The sequence below is a fragment of the Ovis aries genome, chromosome 17 (genome assembly GCF_016772045.2).
Source record: "Ovis aries strain OAR_USU_Benz2616 breed Rambouillet chromosome 17, ARS-UI_Ramb_v3.0, whole genome shotgun sequence".
NCBI classification, from domain to species: Eukaryota; Metazoa; Chordata; class Mammalia; order Artiodactyla; family Bovidae; genus Ovis; species Ovis aries.
The window spans coordinates 52,315,325-52,337,167 of NC_056070.1; the positions used below are offsets into that span (position 1 = coordinate 52,315,325).

General features: G+C 38.8%; 1 protein-coding gene across 4 annotated transcripts in view; it reads left to right on the forward strand.

Annotated features, from left to right (window-relative positions):
• SBNO1 (strawberry notch homolog 1) overlaps positions 1–21,076 on the forward strand; it is a 56,350-nt gene extending 35,274 nt beyond the window's left edge. For all 4 annotated transcript variants that reach the window (XM_004017323.5, XM_012097704.4, XM_042234562.1 and 1 more), the window contains 12 exons: positions 692–827; positions 1,532–1,644; positions 1,734–1,805; positions 2,274–2,373; positions 4,563–4,637; positions 5,299–5,445; positions 5,527–5,621; positions 5,723–5,815; positions 11,333–11,470; positions 12,133–12,209; positions 13,239–13,432; positions 14,610–21,076. In XM_004017323.5, coding sequence (XP_004017372.1) covers positions 692–827; positions 1,532–1,644; positions 1,734–1,805; positions 2,274–2,373; positions 4,563–4,637; positions 5,299–5,445; positions 5,527–5,621; positions 5,723–5,815; positions 11,333–11,470; positions 12,133–12,209; positions 13,239–13,432; positions 14,610–14,752 — 1,383 coding nt within the window. In that variant the 3' untranslated portion in view covers positions 14,753–21,076. The remainder of the gene's footprint in view (positions 1–691; positions 828–1,531; positions 1,645–1,733; positions 1,806–2,273; positions 2,374–4,562; positions 4,638–5,298; positions 5,446–5,526; positions 5,622–5,722; positions 5,816–11,332; positions 11,471–12,132; positions 12,210–13,238; positions 13,433–14,609) is intronic.
• Positions 21,077–21,843: the final 767 nt, after the last annotated feature.

A 21,843-nucleotide genomic window follows, 5' to 3' on the forward strand; every position in this document is an offset into this window, starting at 1 on the left:
TAGAGAATCCCAGGGACAGAGGAGCCTGTTGGGTTGCCATCTGTGGGGTCGCACAGAGTCTGACATGACTTAGCAGCAGCAGCAAAGCTCTTGTTATATATTTTAAAGATTGTAGGTAGAGGTATTATCAATTATTTTATGTAATTGTTTCACTAGTAATTTAGGCCTATGTCCATTAGGAATTATGTATTAGTTGGGATCAGGTTTGGCTGTTAAGTGACAGAAAACCCACTATCACAGTGACTTAAAGTGGAAGTCCGTTTTTCTCATGTAGAAATTTTGTTAGGTAGAACAGCACTGGCATGACCCCTTGAAGACTAGGTCGCTTCTGTCTTGGTGCTTTATATGCAGACTTGCATTTCCAGGTTAACCGCCATATTCCATGACAGCTATTTCACATTCAGTCATTACGCCTCTGTGTTTCAGCCAGCAGAGAGGAAAAAAGAGGAAGACATATCTTCAATTAGGGACATTTCCTGGACATTGTCCATGTGACCTGCTGGGTGGAGTGTGCCCACACTTAGCTGTAAGGGAGACTGGAAATGTAGTCTTGATTTTGAGTGTTCTTGTAACCATGCACAGCTAAAATGAAGGGTTCTGTAATTTAAGGAGAATACGTAGTGGTGGATGTTTTCCTGCTTGTCTTTGTGCAAAAGTGATCTTTTATTTTTTCTCCTTCCACTTGATACAGAATATTGCTATCATCTCAGAAGCTGCCAGCTCAGGTATTTCATTACAAGCGGATAGAAGAGCGAAAAATCAAAGGCGAAGAGTTCATATGACTCTGGAATTACCATGGAGTGCTGATAGAGCGATTCAGCAATTTGGTAAGTCCTGCACTGAATTTCACTTCATTGGGGAAAACGCTTTAATATTGGACATAGTAAAACTCGACGCATGTGTCAGTTTTGGAGATACTTTGGTATTGCATGTACCTTAAAGTATAGAGTACATCATAACTGTCTTTCTTAGTCATAAAAGCTGTAAAAGACCTGCAGTAGGGCTTTCTGGCTTTATATTCAGTAGGGCTTTCTGGCTCCTTAGGAATATCCTTCTTGCAGACCTCTGGGGATATACATTACCTTTGTCAGCAGCTGCCACTTGATGTCCTTTTCAGCCACCAGTGGCTTGAGTGAGGGCACATTGCTCCTCCTTTCCCCTCCATCTTCATGTCCCATGACCTGGCAATTTAAAAAAATAGAAAAGAAAAATTAAAGAAGTTTTTTTCTGAGAATCCAGAGCAGCTGTGCATCAGTAACACTGTGGTCAACCAAACGGGTAGCACTTAACAATGCGATTATCACTTAACAGTTTTATGGGAGTTTTTGTTCTCTTGCAGTGAGGAGTGTTACTCTGAATACAAATGCTGTTCAAGTCATTGTTTGCAGTTTTTTCCTTTTTGGGGAGTTGGGGTGATCACATTCTTTACTTTTCAGGATACCAGCTCACTATTAAGTGCTAGGAACAGATCTCAGAACGCTAGTATCAGCAGACACAGTCAGTGACTTTTTTTTTTTTAATGTCGTTACAGGACGAACTCATAGATCAAATCAAGTTACCGCTCCTGAATATGTCTTTCTGATTTCTGAATTGGCAGGAGAACAAAGATTTGCATCTATTGTTGCTAAAAGACTTGAGAGTTTGGTAAGTTTTTTAGTTACATAGGTGTGTGTAAAAGATGGTGTATGTTACTTGTCTTCTCTGCCTTGATTGGAAATTTTATGTTTGGATAGGGCGCACTTACACATGGAGACAGAAGAGCAACAGAATCTAGAGATCTGAGCCGGTTCAACTTCGATAATAAGGTACATTTCAGCTCTCAGTGTCCCTGAAAAATTGTGACAGTGTATGGTGTCTGTGAGGAACAGAAAGGTCAAGTGGTTACTGTTTAAAAGTTTTTAAGTTGCCTCCTCTTATGATTTTGCTGTAAAATCATGGCTTCCTGTAACATGGAAAGCAGTTCGGTCTTCGGTGATCAAATGTGCAGTATAATGATCTCTTTCCCGTGGGAAAAGAGGATTATAATAAATACTTGTGGAAGAATCAAGTAGGAGTTCCCGGTAGTAAAGAAAGTTGTTTATTTATTGAATGCCTGCTGTGTGCAAAGGTGTGAATGAGGCACTAGGCCATGTAAAGTTTACATAAAGGTAATTGAGTCCTGCTATTTTTTACTGTTTGGTACAATAGTAGTTTTTATAGCATTCATTTAGTCTTGTAATTGAAGAGTATCCAAATGCTGAAACTGGTTAAATGTCTTTGTTTTTTTATTGCAGTATGGAAGAAATGCTTTAGAAATTGTCATGAAATCCATTGTAAACCTCGATTCTCCTATGGTATCACCACCTCCAGACTATCCTGGAGAATTCTTTAAAGGTAACTTTCAAAAATAATCATAAAGAAGGAAAATGAGTACTGACAAGTCTCACCTGTTAGAAGGTACTAAAACCCATTCTAAGAGGTGCTGTTGCTTTTAGTTTTCTTTGGACATAAAATGTATGAAATTTAGAAATTGATGGTTATCAGACACCTAAATTGACCTCTTATAATACAAGCAGTAGATTTACTAAATTTCATTCAGGTAAAGTGACTTTACTCTTGAGTTTATTGCATATTGTATAATTTTAGATTACTAGAGGAAAAATGGTTTTGTTAGATTAATTGAAGATGACTATGTCAATTAACTTTCTGCGTTTAATTTTAAGTACCTGGGTAAATCTGTGAAGGTTAATGGGGAGTGTAAATATTGATAAAATTGGCCATATATTAACAGTTGTTAAAACTGGATAATGGGTACGTGTGGGTTCATATAATATTTCTCTTTTTACATTTGTGTATATTTGGAAATTCTTGTATTAAACAAGTCCTAAATAGGGCTATAGAAATTGTTATATGTATAGATTTTACCCCATTAATATTAGTAGTCTGAGAGATTTCAGTAGTTCAGAAAACTATGAAAGTATTTTGGAGAATAAATAGATGTAAGATACTTGAAACATTGTCATTATTAAGTTAGCATTTTTTACTAGGAAGTCCTTTCCAAGAACTGGTGTTTACTGTTGGTAGTAGTCCGTATTGACCCAGCTGGCAGGGCTGTTTATAATCATTGATGGCATTTAACAAAACAAAAACTTATAAAACCTTGGCCTTGTTCTTTTTCTCCCTTTCCCTTTGCTTCGTGTTTTCTGTTTGTTTGGTGATTGGAGGGATTGTCAAAACGACTCACCGATTTACTTCTAGTTCTGAAATAGTACATGTTATTTATTCACTGTCAGTAATGAAAACTAATCTGAAAGTGAATAATGAGGAGCCAATACTCTCATTAAGTACCTGCCCACTTCCACTCTCATCTGGTAAGGTTACAAATGTTGACAATTTGAACAGGAGCAGCCTAACAAACCCTTGTCCATGTTTGTCTAAACACAGAGCTTTTTAAAAATATACTACTTGCAAAGTAGTTTTCTCAGTATATCACAGACATATATCTCTTATAAGTCATTAGCTATAGCATGAACACATTTTTAACAGTTGTGTAGTACTCTCCATCTAGCTTATGTAACAGTTCTTCAGTTATTCCTTTATTGATATTCAAGTAGTTTTAATTGTTTTTGTATCACAAAGTGCTGGAATTATAACGGCTATTCTTCTATTCAGAAGAATTCCTTCTGTTCAGGTAATTTCTTCATAGAATGGGTTCCTAAAATGAGAATTTTTTGCATTGGAGCTCTTTGGCTACAGAGTTGTCATGTCACTTGCAGAATCTAAACATTTTAAGCATGTAGCAGTCTAGCTAATTAAATAAACTTGTATATAAGGTATAATTATGTTTCCTGTTGACCCTTTTCTCTTTCTTAAACCCTTATTCAGTAAGTCTGCGTTGGAGCCTGGACACCAGTATATATATATTTTTTAACAAATCATCCTCTTAGTAACATAATTCAGAACATGTTGACCGTTATACTTGTTGCTTATCTTTTGCATCTCCTTGTCAATACTGATAGGTAATATTTGGAAAGGAAACATGATTATTTCCTTATTTACACAGTTATTTAATCACTATCCTACTGTGTATTCAAAGTTGATTCTGTGAGCAGAGCAGCTTTGAGAGAGCCTAGAATCTCCACTGCTGAAGACTGTTGTTGGAAAGATAAGACATCTTAGTGAAAACAGTATGTATAATGTGAAGTTGAAAAGTGAAATAGCTCAGTCATGTCCGACTCTTTGCGACTACATGGACTGTAGGCTACCGGGCTTCTCTGTCCATGGGATTTTCCGGGCAAAGGTACTGGAGTGGGTTGCCATTTCCTTCTCCAGAGGATCTTCCTGACGCAGGGATCGAACCCAGGTCTACCTGCACTGCGGCAGACGCTTTACTCTCTGAGCCACTAGGGAAGAGTTATAGGATTTTGAAGTGCCTGAAGATCTTTAGGGTCTGTGCGTTCCTTTTAATTCAACTAATAGGAATTATGGAAGATACGTATGCTAAAACGTGACTTGGTTTAATAGGTGACAGCTCATTGAGTCATTTGAGCTGTAACATTTTTTATAAATTTGTTTTATTTTAGATGTTCGACAAGGACTGATAGGAGTTGGCCTAATAAATGTAGAAGATCGTTCAGGAATTCTTACTCTAGATAAAGGTAATAGTATGAGTTTCATATATGTACATAACTGTTGCTGATTATTACAGCCCATTTTGTTGTTTGTTTTTGTCAATTTGAAGGGGAAGTTTCAAGTCTGTTGGTCTGTCTTTCAGTACTTAGTGTTCACAAAGAATTCCTGCCACTGTGTTTATTCAGAAAATTAGACCTCTATTATCTGCTTTCTATGTATCAGCAATTCTCAAACTAGGTTGCAGGTATGAGCAACTGTTGAGCTTTTTGAAAGTACTTAAGCCAGGCCAGGAGCTCAGGCAGTAGTAATTTTCCAGAGCTCTAGGCCTAGAGTTCTACTTGTGCAGCAAAAGTTGAGCTTCACTGACTTCTGGCACTTAATAACTTTACAAGTTATGACTTAATGTTGGAAAGCATTCTTATGTGCTAAATTGTATTCGTGTTTTCAGTAAGTGAAGTTGAAGATGCAAAAATCTAATTTGGCAAACATCTTTTGACCACATAGTATAGATGTATTAATAGCTAGAGGTAGAAGCAGTCAAAGTATAGGCCCGTTCTGGAAACAGTCCAAGAATTGTGAGGGAAGACTTTGGAGAAGAAAGTGAGACTTGAACTAGGCTGAGATGAATAAACTTGTTAAATTGCCATTTGAATGCCTTAAATCATTCATAAAATCTTGTCATTGCAGATTATAACAACATAGGAAAATTCTTAAACAGAATTTTGGGCATGGAAGTGCATCAACAGAATGCACTATTTCAGTATTTTGCTGACACACTTACTGCAGTCGTTCAAAATGCCAAAAAAAATGGAAGATACGATATGGGGATCTTAGGTAAGTTGGGAAATTTTTAAAATGTCGTGTGTATTCCTGATAATTTTTTTTATACTTATATGTTGCTTTTTCTTATTCAAGATCTTGGTTCTGGAGATGAAAAAGTGAGGAAAAGTGATGTTAAGAAGTTTCTGACTCCAGGATATTCAACATCTGGCCATGTAGAATTATACACAGTAAGTCTGTAAAATGTGCACATTCAAATATAGCGTGCTTTTCTGATAGACTTCCTAAGAAGTGAGTTTAATTTAAATTTCATTACTATTTTTTTTTACAGATAAGTGTGGAGAGGGGAATGTCCTGGGAGGAAGCTACCAAAATTTGGGCTGAGCTGACAGGACCAGATGATGGCTTTTATTTGTCATTGCAAGTAAGACTTATTTCCTTTAAATGTTAATTGTTAAGATAATCTGTTTTCATTGCCAGCATTGTAATTATGTTTGCTTTGTACTGATTTTCCAACTGTATTTAGCTTTCTCTATTATGATAATTTATCATTGTAAGTGTGATATATTTTTAATAGTTTTTGAGGAGTATTATTAAATGCAAGTTTTAAATTATTACATATTTGAGGACTTCCCTGGCAGTCCAGTGGTTAAGACTTCATGTTTCCACTGCAGGGGGCATGGGTTCTATCCTTGGTCAAGAAACTGAGATTCTCCTTACCACTCAGCGTGGCCCCCCCAAATTGCATATTCTTAGTAAATTGAACTGTTTACGCCATAATATAGTGAGTGACCTTCTTTAGTCATAATAATGCTTTATGTCTTCAAGATTCAGTTTTCAGTTACTAATGTAACTGCTGTCCTCAGTTTAGTATTTGCATGTGGACAGAGCTAAGGGGAGAGAGAGTGTGTATAGGTAATTTACAGTAGACATGCGCATGTACACAGATGAGTGCATAATTTATTTGTCCTGATTAAAACTATGGAATTTTAGTCTCACCTTTTCTCTGATACTTCGGTCTTCTTTCTTCCACACCAATAATCCTTGTGCTTCAGGGCACACAGGATGATAAAATATTATGGGCACTCTACCCCAGTATTCCTGAAAGTACTTTTTAAAAATAACTTATTTGCATATACCTTCCCCCATTCTATTTAAAGAATAGTTATACTATTTCTACATGTCGGCATCTGACAATGATATAGTATACTTTTCTTTTTACCCTTAATTAATCTTAGTTCTATAGGTAATAACAGTTTTACCAGACATGAAATCTATTATTTCACATTTTCTTTTCTTGAATATCTTATTAAGATGCTACTATTTACTCTTCTGAGATAGAGTTGCTGTCAGAGTTTGATGGTGTTCTAATTTCCTTTCCCTTTTATATTTAATTGTTCTTTTGTGCCTGTATGTACGAAGGATTCTTTAAAGTTTGGTCATTTTATTAGAGTTTATCTTGTGTTAGTCATTCTTGGTCAGTATTCTTAGGTAGGTGGTATGTTCTTTTAATGTGTAGTTTCAGATCTTTATTTTAGAAAGTTTTTGAATTATTTTTATTTGTAAAATTTTTAGTATTTTCTTCCTTGAATTTCTCCATTACTAGGACTCCTCTTATCCACACTTTAGATCTTTACTTGCCTTTAATATTTATTTTCTTTTGAATTCTTTTTAATCTTTCTTTATTTTTTTTCTTTAACAGCTTTATTGAGATGTAATTCACATACTGTACAGTTCACTCACTTAAGTGTATAATTTAATGATTTCTGGCATATTACATAATTTTTTAAAGTTAGGGTAAAATATATAACAAACTTGCCATTTTAAAGTGTACGATTTAGTGGCATTGATTATATTCATAGTGCTGTCCAGCCATCACCATTACACAACTCCTCCAGCCTCTGATAACCTCTCATCTCTTGTCTGTCTATAAATTTGCATATCTTGGTGCCTTGTATAAATGGACTCATGCAATATATGATATTTATGTATGGCTTCTTTCACTCAGCATATTGTTTTCAATGTTCATCCATGTTGTAACCTGTGTCAGTTCTTTATTCCTTTTTGTGAGTCTTCTCTAACACCACAGTTCAAAAGCATCGATTCTTCTGTGCTCAGCTTTCCTTATAGTCCAATTCTCACATCCATACACGACCACTGGAAAAACCATAGCCTTGACTAGACGGACCTTTGTTGGCAAAGTAATGTCTCTGCTTTTTAATATGCTATCTAGGTTGATAGTAACTTTCCTTCCAAGGAGTAAGCATCTTTTAATTTCATGGCTACAATCACCATCTGCAGTTATTTTGGAGCCCAGAAAAATAAAGTCAGCCACTGTTTCCCCATCTATTTGCCATGAAGTGATGGGACCGGATGCCATGATCTTAGTTTTCTGAATGTTGAGCTTAAAACCAACTTTTTCATTCTCCTCTTTCACTTTCATTAAGAGGCTCTTTAGTTCTTCTTCACTTTCTGCCATAAGGGTGGTGTCATCTGTATATCTGAGGTTATTGATATTTCTCCCGGCAATGTTGATTCCAGCTTGGGCTTCCTCCAGCCCAGCGTTTCTCATGATGTACTCTGCATATAAGCTAAATAAGTAGGGTTAGACTCTAAAGAAAGATGAGCACAGAAGAATTGATGCTTTTGAACTGTGGTGTTGGAGAAGAGTCTTTAGAGTCCCTTGGATTGCAAGGAGATCCAACCAGTCCAACCTAAAGGAGATCAGTCCTAGGTGTTCATTGGAAGGACTGATGTTGAAGCTGAAACTCCATTTGGCCACCTGATTCGAAGAGCTGACTCATTTGAAAAGACCCTGATGCTGGGAAAGATTGAGGGCAAGAGGAGAAGGACGACAGAGGATGAGATGGTTGGATGGCATCACCGACTCAATGGACATGGGTTTGGGTGGACTCCGGGAGTTGGTGATGGACAGGGAGGCCTGGTGTGCTGTGATTCATGGGGTCGCAGAGTCAAACATGACTGAGCGACTGAACTGAACTCCATCGTATGTATATAGCACTTTTTGCTTATTTGCAAACATTTATGGAATGACAAACTCTAAATGAAGACCTGGTTCAAGCAGTAACTGTGTAAAGGAAACCAATTATGATGATGCCACAGGCAGGGTAAAACCGTAAATAAGCTGTCTAGAGTACGAATCTTGAACTTTTTATGAGAGGGGTCAGATAGTCAGTACTGTAGATCTTGCCAGGGCGTGTATCATCTCTGCTGACTCTTCTTTGTGAATTTTTTTCCCTTCCTTTCTAAGATACTTTCTCCCTCCCTTCCTTAAACTGTTGTTAAGCATAAGATCAGGCCAGATTTTGTCCATAAGCCTGATTTATGGTCCCTAATTCAGTAGCAAAGCTCTCAAACTGGATCTGGTTCTGAGGGGTGGGGAGGGACGGTTGTGTGTGTAAATTTTATGATTCTCTGAGGTTATACAGAGTAATAGATAGGGATTTCTTGTACATGAGTTTTCCCAGTGGTAGCATTTTATACAACTATAGTACAATATCAATTAAGATATTGGTACAGTTCACCAGATTTTATTCAAATTTCTCTAAGGCCTTAGATAGGATTTTGATTGGTCCATATAGGATATTGGTTATTATCTTTCATTTGAAATTATTGCCAGAATTGAAGCACTGGTATATTTTGTTGAAAATGCTGATCCTTACCAGTTTCCCTGGAGTGAAAGGATGTGGTCACGTTGCCCTTTGTTACTGTCTGCATGGGCTCAGACAGCTGGATGTGATGAGTGGGCCTCAAAGAGACATCTGAGATTTCCCTGGTGGTCAGTGGTTGAGATTCCACACTTCGAGTGCAGGGGCCATGGATTCCATCCCTAGTCAGGGTACCTAAGATTGTGCACACTGGGGCTCAGCCAGAAAGTTAAAGAAAAGCAGGCATTCTTCCAGGAAGGCATAGCCTATTTCTTTGAACCTCCTCAGCAGTAAGCACATATGATTTAGAATTTGTTTAATGTGTGTTGACATTAGGAAAGCCATGTCAGAATCATTGACACAATTTTAAAAATAATGTTTATTTATTTATTTTGGGCTGTGCTGGGTCTTCATTGCTGCTTGTGGGCTTTCTCTGGTTGTAGCGAGCAGGGGATACTCTTCATTGAGGAGCAGAGGCTCTAGGCATTGAGGCAGTAGATTTGGTGGAAGGACCTAGTTGTTCCTCAGCATATAGGATCTTCCCAGACCAAGGATAGAATCCACGTCCCCTGCATTGGCAGGCAGATTCCTATCTACTGTACCACCAGAAAAGTCCACAAAATCACTTCCTCTGTAGTGTGATGCTTATTTTATAGCTATAATAATTATCACTGTCAAGGTAGATCACATTGTTACATGCTTTAACATCGCCTTAAAGTATAGAGTATTTCATATCAGCTGATAAAAGATTTTTAAATGTACTTTTCGCTCAACTAATGTTTCATAGACTTCATAGTAATTATATAAACAGTGTTTCAGATCATGTGAACAAGTAAAAGACAAAGGATCTTTAATATCCACAAAAGGTAAAATACTGAGTCGTTTTATCCATTTAAGAATTATCTTAATATAAAAAGTTATAGCTTAGCAAACAATTTATTTTGTAGAAAAGGAAATGTTAGTTGCTCAACTGTGTCCGACTCTTTGTGACCCAGTGGACTATAACCCATAACCCACCAGGCTCTTCTGTCCATGAAATTCTCTAGGCAAGAACACCGGAGTGGGCTGACATTCCCTTTTCCAGAGGATCTTCCCTACCCAAGGATCGAACATGGGTTTCCTGCATTGTAGGTTGAGTCTTTATAGTCTGAGCCACCAGGGAAGCCCTGTAGAGGAGGGCTTTTTTGTAGAGGAGCTGGGAAAATAACTTTCAAACTTTTCCTTTTCCTTCAGTTTGGCTCCAGAGACTCTTGCTTTGAAATTGTTCACCGTTATTTGGAACAGATACTAATTTCCCAACCTTATATTTCCTTGAGTTAAATGGTGCTTTTTACAACTCCTTTGTCTTAGGATTTCTCTCATAAACTCCAACTTTTAAAAATTAAAACAAAAAACAAAAAAACCCAGAAGCACCAAGTTCCATTGTTTGTCTAATGCATCCTTTTCTTCCACTTCTGCATCATATTGTGTATTATTTGTTCAACATTGGCTTTCTCCTTGTAGCATTACTGTCTACAGATCAATTTGTGCTATTTCATGTGGTATTTCACCCTCACAAACTGTAGGCTTAAAATTAGATGAATTCAGAGGACTGTGAATGATCAAAATTGTTTTCTTGAAGGTTATATTTCATTGTAACTTGAAGGAGACTAACATACCTTAGAATTATTTCCCATGAAAACCCTTCCTCCCACTACTTAGATTCCTCTGTCACATCTCTGAGCCTGTCTAGGCTCTGAGTCCAGTGTCATGGACTAGAAGAAGCAAAATTTTCTCCATTGGACATTGTGCTTTAAGTCTTATTTGACACAATTTTCTAAACAATATCTTGACCTTCAGCCTGCCTCAAAGTTAAGGCCTTCACCTTGTTTAACTCGATTACACAGCAGTGTTATCCTTTCTTCACAGTTCTGTATTTACCTACACATCTGGCATTACAGGCTTCCCTGGTGGCTCAGAGGGTAAAGCATCTGTCTGCAATGCAGGGGACCCGGGTTTGATCCCTGGGTTGGGAAGATCCCCTGGAGAAGGAAATGGCAGGCCACTCCAGTACTCTTAACCTGGAAAATCCCATGGACGACGGAGCCTGGTAGGGTACAGTCCATGGGATCGCAAGGAATAGGACACAACTGAGTGACTTCACTTTCACTTTCTTTCACTTTGGCATTATAATCTTTCAAAGGATAAGATTTGCTGATGTGATGGTACAAAAAGCAAGCCTGTCTTAAAATGTACAATGTTGACTATATATTTTCTCACTTTTTTTTTAATAGATAAGAAACAACAAGAAGACTGCCATCTTAGTTAAAGAAGTGAACCCTAAAAAGAAGCTTTTCTTAGTTTATAGACCAAATACCGGGAAACAGCTCAAATTAGAAATTTATGCTGATCTAAAAAAGAAATATAAGAAGGTATTTTTCCATTTGTACATGATGTTATATATGTATACTTTTTCATAATGTATTGAAAGTATGTTTATGTTTATAAGTGAATTTTTTGGTCAGTTTTCCTATTTGATTGCTGGAATATGGTTTTCAGGAAAAGTTTTTAACTTTTAAAAAAGTCTTGTTAAATTAATATCCCAGTCTTAATGTTATCAACCATTAGGAAAATTATGATTATTTGAAGCAGCTTATGTTGTCGAAAAGGAAGCTTTAACAGTGCTGAATACAAAAATTAGAATTTTTTAAATGAAAGGAAGATGTATAAGACTAAAATACCTTCCCACCAACTCTTGCTTTTATTGTGAACTGCTGTGTTTACATTTTGCAGTGATTTCTAGAAAAATAGTGAATGCCTGTTATTTCTAACTTTACTATGTAATTATTTTGTTGTTAGCATTACCTTATATTACTATTATTCCTAGCCATTTTCCACTTGAAAACAGTTTGTAATTGTTAGCTATTTCAAATATTCATTACATAGGGAAGCCCTCATGGGAGAGCTTTAGCATTCAGATGCAAGCAGTATCAAGGGCCAGGTTCTCTATGCAAAGATGATTTTAAATTGACTTCAGAGATCAAATTAGGCAACCAGTGTGTGTTTCAGTGGAATTTTCATCTTCTTTTCACAGGTAGTCTCAGACGATGCCGTGGTCCACTGGTTAGATCAGTATAATTCATCTGCAGATACTTGTACTCATGCTTATTGGTTAGTATTTTTGTTTTTCTCACCATTTATTCTGTTTGTCAAGGTTTAATTTAAATACCTCTTTACTCTCTGGCAGTCAGTCCCTGTAAGTACATGGGCAGTTATCAGTTGCTTGTTGTTTCTTCAGGCAGAGGTACACAGTGGAAGTCTTTGACCACACACTGTTTACGTCTCCCCTTTGCTATTCATGGATGTTTCCTTACTTTCAACTGACTATCATCTTCCTGCAGGGGCTTGGGATTGAGACTTAGCTTTTTCTTTCTACTTCTCTCTTCGTTTCCTTCCTTTTTTTCTTACATTCCCCCAACCCCGCCCAAGTCTTATTGGTGTCTCGAGTCAGTTTTATTTTTAAGGCTAAGTAACATCTAGGAAACCACAAAGATGCCTCAAGTAGCTAACAGCAGTAGAAAACTTGACTACTGAGCCTTGGAACCGATCCTGCTGTGCTGCTAGGCTAGCCAGAGGTGTTGTCAAGTCATTATGTTCATTTCAGGGCATTGAAAATGGAATATCTTGGCCCACTTTATGAAAAGGGACTCAAGATTTAGATGAATTTTAGCCAGGTTTTTATTCAGACACATATAAGTAGATAGCTTTGCTATGATATAAGCAAGGTTTTGTTTTGTTTTGCTGAGGCCTTTTTCGTTTACCTGATCTAGAACCATATATTTGTCCTTTAATACTATAGAAATGACTGGCAGAATTATCTTATAAACTGGCATTAGTCCAGTAAACAAACATATTAAAATGACACATGCAAAGTGGCTATCAAAACCAATACATCAGCCCTTTTATAGGGAGCCAGACCCCAGAAATAACTGTAATTTTAAAATCAGTAGTGATACCTTAAGTTGGACAGGATAATCCAATATGTGAAAAGAATTGCAGGCTCTGAAACTGTCACTTAAGGTAAATGATAGGGCAGTTTCCATTTGAAATTCAGTAGGTGTGAGCCTGGTGTGTGTGCATGTACATATATATATATATATATATATATATATAATAATTATTATTTTCAATCTGTTCTAGGCGTGGCAACTGCAAAAAAGCAAGCTTGGGATTAGTTTGTGAAATAGGTCTTCGTTGCCGCACATACTATGTATTATGTGGCTCAGTACTGAGTGTCTGGACAAAAGTTGAGGGTGTTCTTGCATCTGTCAGTGGCACAAATGTGAAAATGCAGATAGTTCGCCTAAGAACAGAGGATGGACAACGAATTGTAGGTGAGTCTTTTTCTTCCCTTTGATTTGAGCTGTGAGAATAAAGAAAATTAGATCCTTGTTTTTCTTACTTTGCTTCATAACATCTTAGAATCTGTGTATTCCAGTGGTGGGGTAAAGTTTCCTTTCTGTGATGTTCTTAAAAGGATGAACGGAAGTTGAGCTTTTGGATGTCTGTAGTTGGTTGAGGCTGAGGTTCTGATGTTGTGCTTCTGCGCTGCAGCGCTCTTGCTCCCTCCTTCCCTCCCTGTTGACCTCTGTGCAGGCTCTCTGGTATGAAGACGAGGGATTCTCTGACATCTGTCTCTTTGTGTTCGGGCCATGTGAGACTGTGGAATTCGAAGCCACTGTGCACAGAGGCTGGACTGAAGTCATGCAGGAGCAAGGGAGACCAGGCTGGCCACTCCCACCAATCCCTCAGTGACAGGCTTCACTTCACAGCAGTCCACCCAGTTACTGTACTTGCCTTGTCACGTGCTCTTTGTTTCTTTTGCAATGACCTTTCTCTGTATCATGAGTTGCCTGGGGGCCAGAGTCAGTCCATGAGCATTTTTTTGATCCTCAAGTATTTTTGGTTGCCAGATTTCAGTTGAGTTAGTTGCCACCTTGTAAAAAATCAAAAAGAATGGATTTCTGTCTTCTGTTTTGTTTTTTGTTTTTTTAAAAGATTCTACTACAGAGAAGCCTGGAGTATTGAGCCCCTGTTCCCACATGAGAGAAGTTCAGGTTCCCTTATACAGGATGTATACACTGTCCAGTTTGCTGACTTCCACACTCCTCCACTTAGAAGTTAGTGTTTCAGTATGCATTTGAATTTGTACCACTATCTGGAGTCTCTCTGGTACACTAGTACATACCAAAGATGGTGGTGCTTGTGTGCGTTTCTAGACTGCAAAAATAGTGGCTAGGAAGATCCTGTATCTGGCTTTCTCCTGCCTCAGCAGGTAGGTGGTATTGCCCTAGACGCATGCATGTGCTCAGGCATTTGTGGGTAATACTGCTGAGGGGTCAGGCTGCTTCTGAAGGGGCCAGTTCAGTTATTTAGTATTCATTTAGTTTGTGTATGGAATCTTATTCATTGACTTAATATTATAACATCATTTGGAATTTTCTGTGAAGCTGTAAAATACAGTATGAGTTCTCCTGGATGCAACCTTTATAAATTGTTTTCTCCTTGCAGGTTTGATCATTCCTGCAAATTGTGTGTCTCCTCTTATAAATCTCCTTTCAACTTCAGACCAGTCTCAACAGCTTGCAGTCCAGCAGAAACAGCTCTGGCAGCAGCGTCACCCCCAGAGCATTGCCAGCTTGAGCAGCACATAAGAACAGACAGGTTTCAACATGGATGTATCTGAAATGCTGTTGAAGCATATCATTTGCATAAAAATCAGGGACAGTTTCCAAAGAATTATAATTTTTTTTCAGTTGTGCTCTCTCTAGTTAATTTTCTTGGGAATAAGGACAAACCTGGAATAGATAGCAAAACTGAAAATCAGCAGTGCCGATAGTGGTACATCTGTCTTTCCTTGTGCTTTTCCCATGGTACTTACCGTATGCTTTTACTTTGGGTGAGCAGAGGGGTATGTGTGTGTATGTGTCAGTCTGTTTGTTTGTTTGTGAGTTTGTTAAAAGCTGCGAACCATAATTGGTTTAAAAATGCTTGGAACTTCCCAAACTGGCTTTACTTTTATGTTATACAGTGCTCAGGGTTAACGCAGTACATCCATGCCATTGCTGTGGGACTTATCCCCGGATGCATGTGTTTTGAGTCTATAAATAGAGAAAATATATATTGGTTTCTTTTTCCAACTTATTAAAACAATAAGTTTATTAAAGCATGAAATGAAAGGTTGCATATCATGCATTCAGGTTCTTTTCTAGTTTTTGTTCTGACAGTGCATGTCTTTGAAAGCATGCGTAAACAAGATTAACACAGAAGTCAAGTAACAGCGAAACATTTGTAGATGTACAGCATTGGTTATTGCATTTTTATAGTGTTTATACCTGGGTGTTGCTTCAAACCCTGCAAAATCTCGTCCTCCCATTCTTCCTGCCCCAGGTTTCTTGTCGAGGTAATGAGTACACACATTTTTTTGGTGATAAAACTCTTAAAAGTTAATTTTAATGTATTAATAGCATTCCTAATGTGTGCTGCAAAAAAGGCTACAAGCCTGTTTTTTCTTAAAGTTACATCTTTCTTAACTTAAAGATAGTTGTAGAAAGGAATACAGATTGGCTTCTGTCTTGCAAACAATCCTTTTTTTTAACTTCATTATCTTAATTTGCTTTGTCACTCTTAAAAATGAAAACTTTGTACTTGAGTTGTAAACTAGACAATGAGGAGACACTTGAGGCTTCTGCTGTATGTTTATTTCTTGTTGTTAATTGTTGTTACCCAGTAACTTGAATATTGTTTAACGTGTTGTAAGACATTGTAGAGTTTATCTCAAGCTGTTAAAAATGGTAATGTACAAATGTGAATAGACACTTATCTATAATATGGGTAAGTTTTGTTTCGCCTATAATAGATGTTTATAAAAACAAGTGAGGGGACAATTGGTCTTTTTGTTTCCTTTTTTTTTCCCCTTTACTTTTTTTGCTTGCACAGGTTGCACTATTGAGAAACTGAGATTGTATAAACCTGGTCAAAAGCTGCAAGATACCACAATCTTGTAGATGTCAAATAAAAAGTTATTATACTAACCCGAAGTGGACTCTTGTTTAGGCCCTCACCACCTGCAGAAGTAGCCTGTGATGGAAACGCTGCAGAACTCGGCATGTTGCTCAACATTCCAGGTAGCCTTAGATTTTGGCTTCAAACCCACCCCACAAAATCAAAGTGGTGTTGAGGAAGGGGTGAAATAATAGTGCTTTCAGATGTTCTGCAAGTTGAACTGTTCTCCTTTGTTCCTTTCTAAACTTCTTGCAGGATCTGGTGAGATATATGTTCAGTGATGGGTAAGCTACAGCTGTCATCCTCTTGCGTTTCTACAAGCCTGGGTTTAGTTAGGTCACGTTCACCATAAGTTTTCTTTCTTTGGATGTATTTATTCTTGATGCCTAAAAGAACAAATTGAGAATAATTTCGGTTCTTTGGCATATTTTGCCCAGTGGATGCAACTTTTATCCTCAGTCTATCCTTATATCTCAGGCAGTGATCCATGTGAGTATCAACCAGTGTCCCTTGTTAGGGCCACTAGACCCAGCTGGCAGCCAGGAGCAGAGTTGTCCACCTGCACCAAAACTTCCCACTTAGTTCTGTTTTAAATCAGGAGCCTAGTCTGCTTCCATCAGCACCCCAAGGGAGATAGAGCTGTGGAGAGGAACCCTAACCATCCTGCTCTCTCCAGTGAGACAGAATGGCAGGGTTGTGGAAGAGAGACTGTCTCTCGTAGGCTTGGCCCAACTTTGCTTTTTTTGTGTGTGTGGGCATCTTTTTTTTTTTTTTTAAGCAGGTTATGGTTTTTTCCAAGCAGCTTCAGTATGAGGATTCTTTAATATGAAATTAGTTGACCCTCACAATTCACAATGTAACATTTGCTCTTGGAATAGCTATCTTGTTACAGAGGGGGATGTGTATGTCCTGTTCTTTGTAGAACAGCTTTGTTTTGCATTTTTAAAAAAGGTCCAGAAATAAGTCCTGTGAAAACTCTCAGAGTAGACCTCAGAAAGGCAGCCGTGTAAACGGATGGGGAGCTGAGGTGCCGGCTGCCCACGCTCATGGTGGTGCGGTGTGCACGTGAGCCCTCGGGGCCTCTGCCCATGCTCCTCTCTGGAGGTGAACAGACGACCTTTACACTGTGCCCTTATCCAAGTCAGCAAGTTTTAGGTTGGTCAACATGGGGAAGCCCAGCATTCAACGTCCTCCTCTGTCAAAAAAAATCAAGTCTCAAACAAGAGCTAACTTCTGTAAAACGGGTCTTGTATTTAAGGATCTGAATGCCATGTCTGAATCCAAGGACCTTGTTGAACTGTATGTGAGTCCATTTGGCCTCTGTAATGCCTTCTCTCCCTTTTTAGCAATATGGCTCTGAGCACAAAGATCTGGTTATGAATCATGTTCGTGTTTTCAGAGTTTACAGTACCGATTGTGCTGAAAACCACTTTCCCAGTCCAGAGCTGCTCAGATGGTATTGGGGGAGGTTAGTGTTCCCCTGATCTAGCATCCTCCATACCACAAGGTCTCTAGCTGCAGTTTAGTGGGATTATCCAGATATGTATCAATGATACAAATTCCTAAAAGTATTAATAAGGAATTTTTAAACACAACTTGATGAAAAAGTAAATATCTTAAACAATTTTCCCTTTCTGCTGCTAAATTGCCGCTACAACTCTTCAGTATCTTTACTTCACATCTGTATGTAAGTTAGGAAGAACCTGCATCCAAAGCAACGCAGGAGTGTGTGTGTGTGTGTATATATATTTATTCCAATCCAGTTAGCACTTCAGAAACCTTTTTGAGTTGCAACAGTAAAACCTTTTAGTTTTATCTTGCTTCATCTGTAAAGGTAAAAGTTCTAGATTACCAAACTCCAGGGAAATATTAATGTTTTAGAGGCATAATTTTCTGGCTGTACCCCCTGGGGCATTCATTTGCTAATCTCTATGTGATGCTCTCAGAACAACTTCTAACAGGGATGACAACCAAGGGTACCAGGACAGCACGTAGAGTTGTATAATGGGAACCTTTCCCTCATTCCCCTCCACTTTCCAAGGAGGGGGAAGAAAAGCGATAGATTAGAAATGGTTGATGCATCTCAATTGATGAAAGTAGGAACAGAGGAAAAGTATTTTTCCCTTGGGTCCTTTTCTTGATTAGATGTTAAGAGGAAAGTCCCTACCCAATTACTCTCTTAAAAAATGTACCTGAATGACATTCAGTAGTTTCTACGAATGGTGTTACATAAAGAGGCGCTGTGAAACTGGTGCCTGGTTAACAGATGTTTGGTGAATGCAGGCACCCCAGTGGTGGTGGGCATTGGTCGACTATCCTTCCTATATCTGAGGTCTCCTTGGCTAACACCATACCCAGGTGCATGCACTGTGCACGCCTTGCTGCTGGGATATGCAGCGGGCAGTCCATGTTGCGGCTACAGCTGTGAGCAAACACCATTTGTAAAAAGTCCTTGTTTGATGCCAATTGTCTAATACAAGGCAGTGCATTTTAAGGGCATGTAAGTGAGGGAAACACATTTAGATACCTGCAACTCTAGCTAGCTAGTAATTTTTCTCTGAGTACTTGAGGTGAAATCCAAAACCCACCTTCTAATCTTACGCTGTACTTATATATATGTACATAATGTGTATATATAGAAATGGTGAGTTCTTTTGAATTCTGAATGTAAATATTTCTTGTAAATTGGGACCCCACCCACTTGTTTGTCTCTTTTCCCTCCTCCAGTTCTATTTATTCTTTTCTTGGTTTCCCATAGGGGGCTTCTTATAATATATTTTTTTCTTTTTTGCTCTAGAAATGTATGAAAAACTTTAGTTGAATTTGTTCATGTATTTTAGAATTCGGTTTTGCATCTTTACTATAGAATTCCTGTGTCTGTTTTGTGTTAATATTTTTCAACATGCCTGATTGTGTTTTGCATTTTTATTACAAATTTTTTACTGTGTGCAATGCATTGTATTGGGGGAATGTACTTGAGTGCAATTTCTGATACTGTCATTATATGACTAGCTATGCTCATTTATGTTGCTCTTTGGAAGCTATAGTGAGCCTGTTTTCACCTGAAAAAGTTTCTTCCCAAGACTTCTTCAAGCTCCTCTAACTTCTTCAGTGCATTTGGGATTAAACTCAACTCTTCAGTAAACCTGACTTGTTTCTACCCTTGCAGTTTTTCAGGCCTGCACCACATCCTTCATCCTTGTGGCTTTCCAGCCGAGAGGAAAATCTTATAGATCTGAACAGTGATGTATGGGCTGCTGCTGCTGCAAATTTTCTGTTTCTTAAAGAAGTTGAGTCTGTCCTTTTAGCCTTCAAATAATAATCAGAAACTTACTTTTCCAGTGAGCATGGGTGATCTGCTTCTGTCCCACCAGTTAAGGGGCAGAGACAGGCCCAGTATGTGCTGGTGTCCGTCCGTACTGGCAGGTTAGAGAACGTACTTCCAGGGACAGTTCTCCTCCTGAGTAGAGCAGCACAGATGCTTGTGCAGGCTTCCTCAAGGGCTGATGCTGTGTGTTAACTGTGGAGGGGACAGGCTGGTGGGATCCCTTGAGCTGTTGAGTTGATGTTGACTAGATTGGCTGTAAACCTAGGAGCTGAGAGGGCTGGAGGCATTCTTTAACAATTGGATTAGTGTTGCCAGGAGGGCCCACCCAGGAGTGGCTCACAGATGCGGTGGTAATCATTACCACCACTGTGGTAACAGGCAAACACTGTGTTTCTATCTACAGATTTTGTACTTTTAAGAAAATATTCCTCCGTAACTTTCAGCAAAGACACCACGAGCGTTTCTTGGGCCTTTCCTTTATGTACACGTTTCATTTGTTGCTCTGAGCTTGGTAGACTTTTAGAAGTTGTCTGTATTTAGGTGAGTCTTGGGAACCTAGTGTGTTTTGTAAGAGGGCCTGTCAGAGGTGAGCTCCTCTGTCAGAGGCTTTCCTTCTCTGACTCCCAGGAAGCAGTTGAACCACATGGTTTGCAGCAGCAGCTGTCAGGCTGAGGCCACACTCTTATAGTGCAGAGTCGAGCAAGGGGTGCCACCTGCGACGTAGCCTGTCTTCCATACTTGCAGGTCAAGCCTCCTTGGGGCTGAGGGTCAGTCCGCAGGCTCCTTAGTGAGAACTCCCTGACTTTTCCACCCATCCCCTCGTCCTGAGGGCCTTTCTTGCTATGGCAGTATTTGTGGCACTGAAGAGGATAAAGAAGCTTGAGCCTTCTTTCTGACTTCCACTTTACGGGGCAGATAGCTTGTATTTTCTACGTAGCACATTGCAGTCTTGCCGCCATCAGAAAAAAAAAAAAAATCATCCTGTTCATGGTTTATACTGAATTTGCAAACTACTGATATTATTTTTCAATAACCACTTGTATCTACCATCAACCATGAGAGGTGGGAAGAGGTACGCTGTATCTCTGCAATAAAACTTTTGCCAGGTTCTACCTCCCGCTGAGCAAAGGATACTTTTGTACTTAGGCATAGATCTTCCTCCTTTACTAATCTGACATGGTGCATCTTGAGACAACATGTGATGGAATCCAAAGACAATTTGAAACAAAGGTGGATGTAAAACTCTTTCAGTTGTTTCTGTTGTGTTCTTTTTTACAATCTCTCTTTTTATATTGCTACTCTGTTTTGAATGTCCGTCAGTGTATGAAGGGTACGCACTGTTCTGATGATACTGCACTGCTTCTTCAGCCTTCTGTGGTGATACAGTACCAAGTGTCCAGAGACAATTGTTCTAATCATTTTGATTTGTAACTTAAAAAAAATTTGGGTCTCATGCAATAAAAAAATGTATTGGCTGCAGTTAGCAAGGTTTATACCCTTGCAAGTAAAAACGATCAACCATGAAGCGTAACAAAATTCTGTATTTCGTTTTTTGTTGTTGTGTTTTCTGATTTTTGTTTCTCTCTCTCTCTTTTTTTTTTTTCCTTTTTTTGTATGATTCTTAAATAAATTAAACTGGCTAATATTCTGCTTTTATCAGTGTGTTTTCTTTGACTGGGCTCTTGAGTACCTGTTGGGGCTGTGTCAGGGCTCACTACGCTGACCTAGAGAGCTGCTTTCCATTGGGGGCTTGGACTTTTTATTGGCTTTGTATTTAAAAAGAATTCTAGAAGACTTCTTATGATGAGGATAAAAATCAACCCAGCGCTTGTTAGAGCAAAAAAAATGGCTGCGCCGCTGTAGAGCTTCAGTGAGTTGGCACTGGGTGCCTGGGCCGGGGGGCTCAGATCACAGGTGTCCTCTGCAAGGTGCCGCAGTGCTGGAGAACTTGGGGATATGAGGCTTGAAAATTCATTCCTGCTGCTGCACAGCCATCCAATCCCTGAGTCTGAGATTGGAGCTCTGCTGATGAAAAACAAAACAGAAACTACTGCAGACAGCTTAGTGGGTGCCAGTCACTGTGGGTGCTTCCCATAGTCCTCAGTCCTCTGCTAGTTCTCAGATGAAAAGCTTTTTATTTCTAAGGCTTGTGGAACTGGTGCCTGTATTTCGTATTTCTTCACTAAGTATTTAATAAGCCACTGCTATGTGTCTAGCATCAGGTCTCATGGCTGTCTTTGGTAGGGATTCTTCATGGGTAGTTTTTCATGTAGAGACAGCAAATAAGTGATTAGGTGAAGGTTCTGGTGGCCATGGGAGCTAGGAAGGAAACATCAGGAATTCCGGGTGTGGGGGGTGTGGTAAAATGCAGAGGAGGTGAGCCACTATCCACTGGCACCAGACTGCTTCATG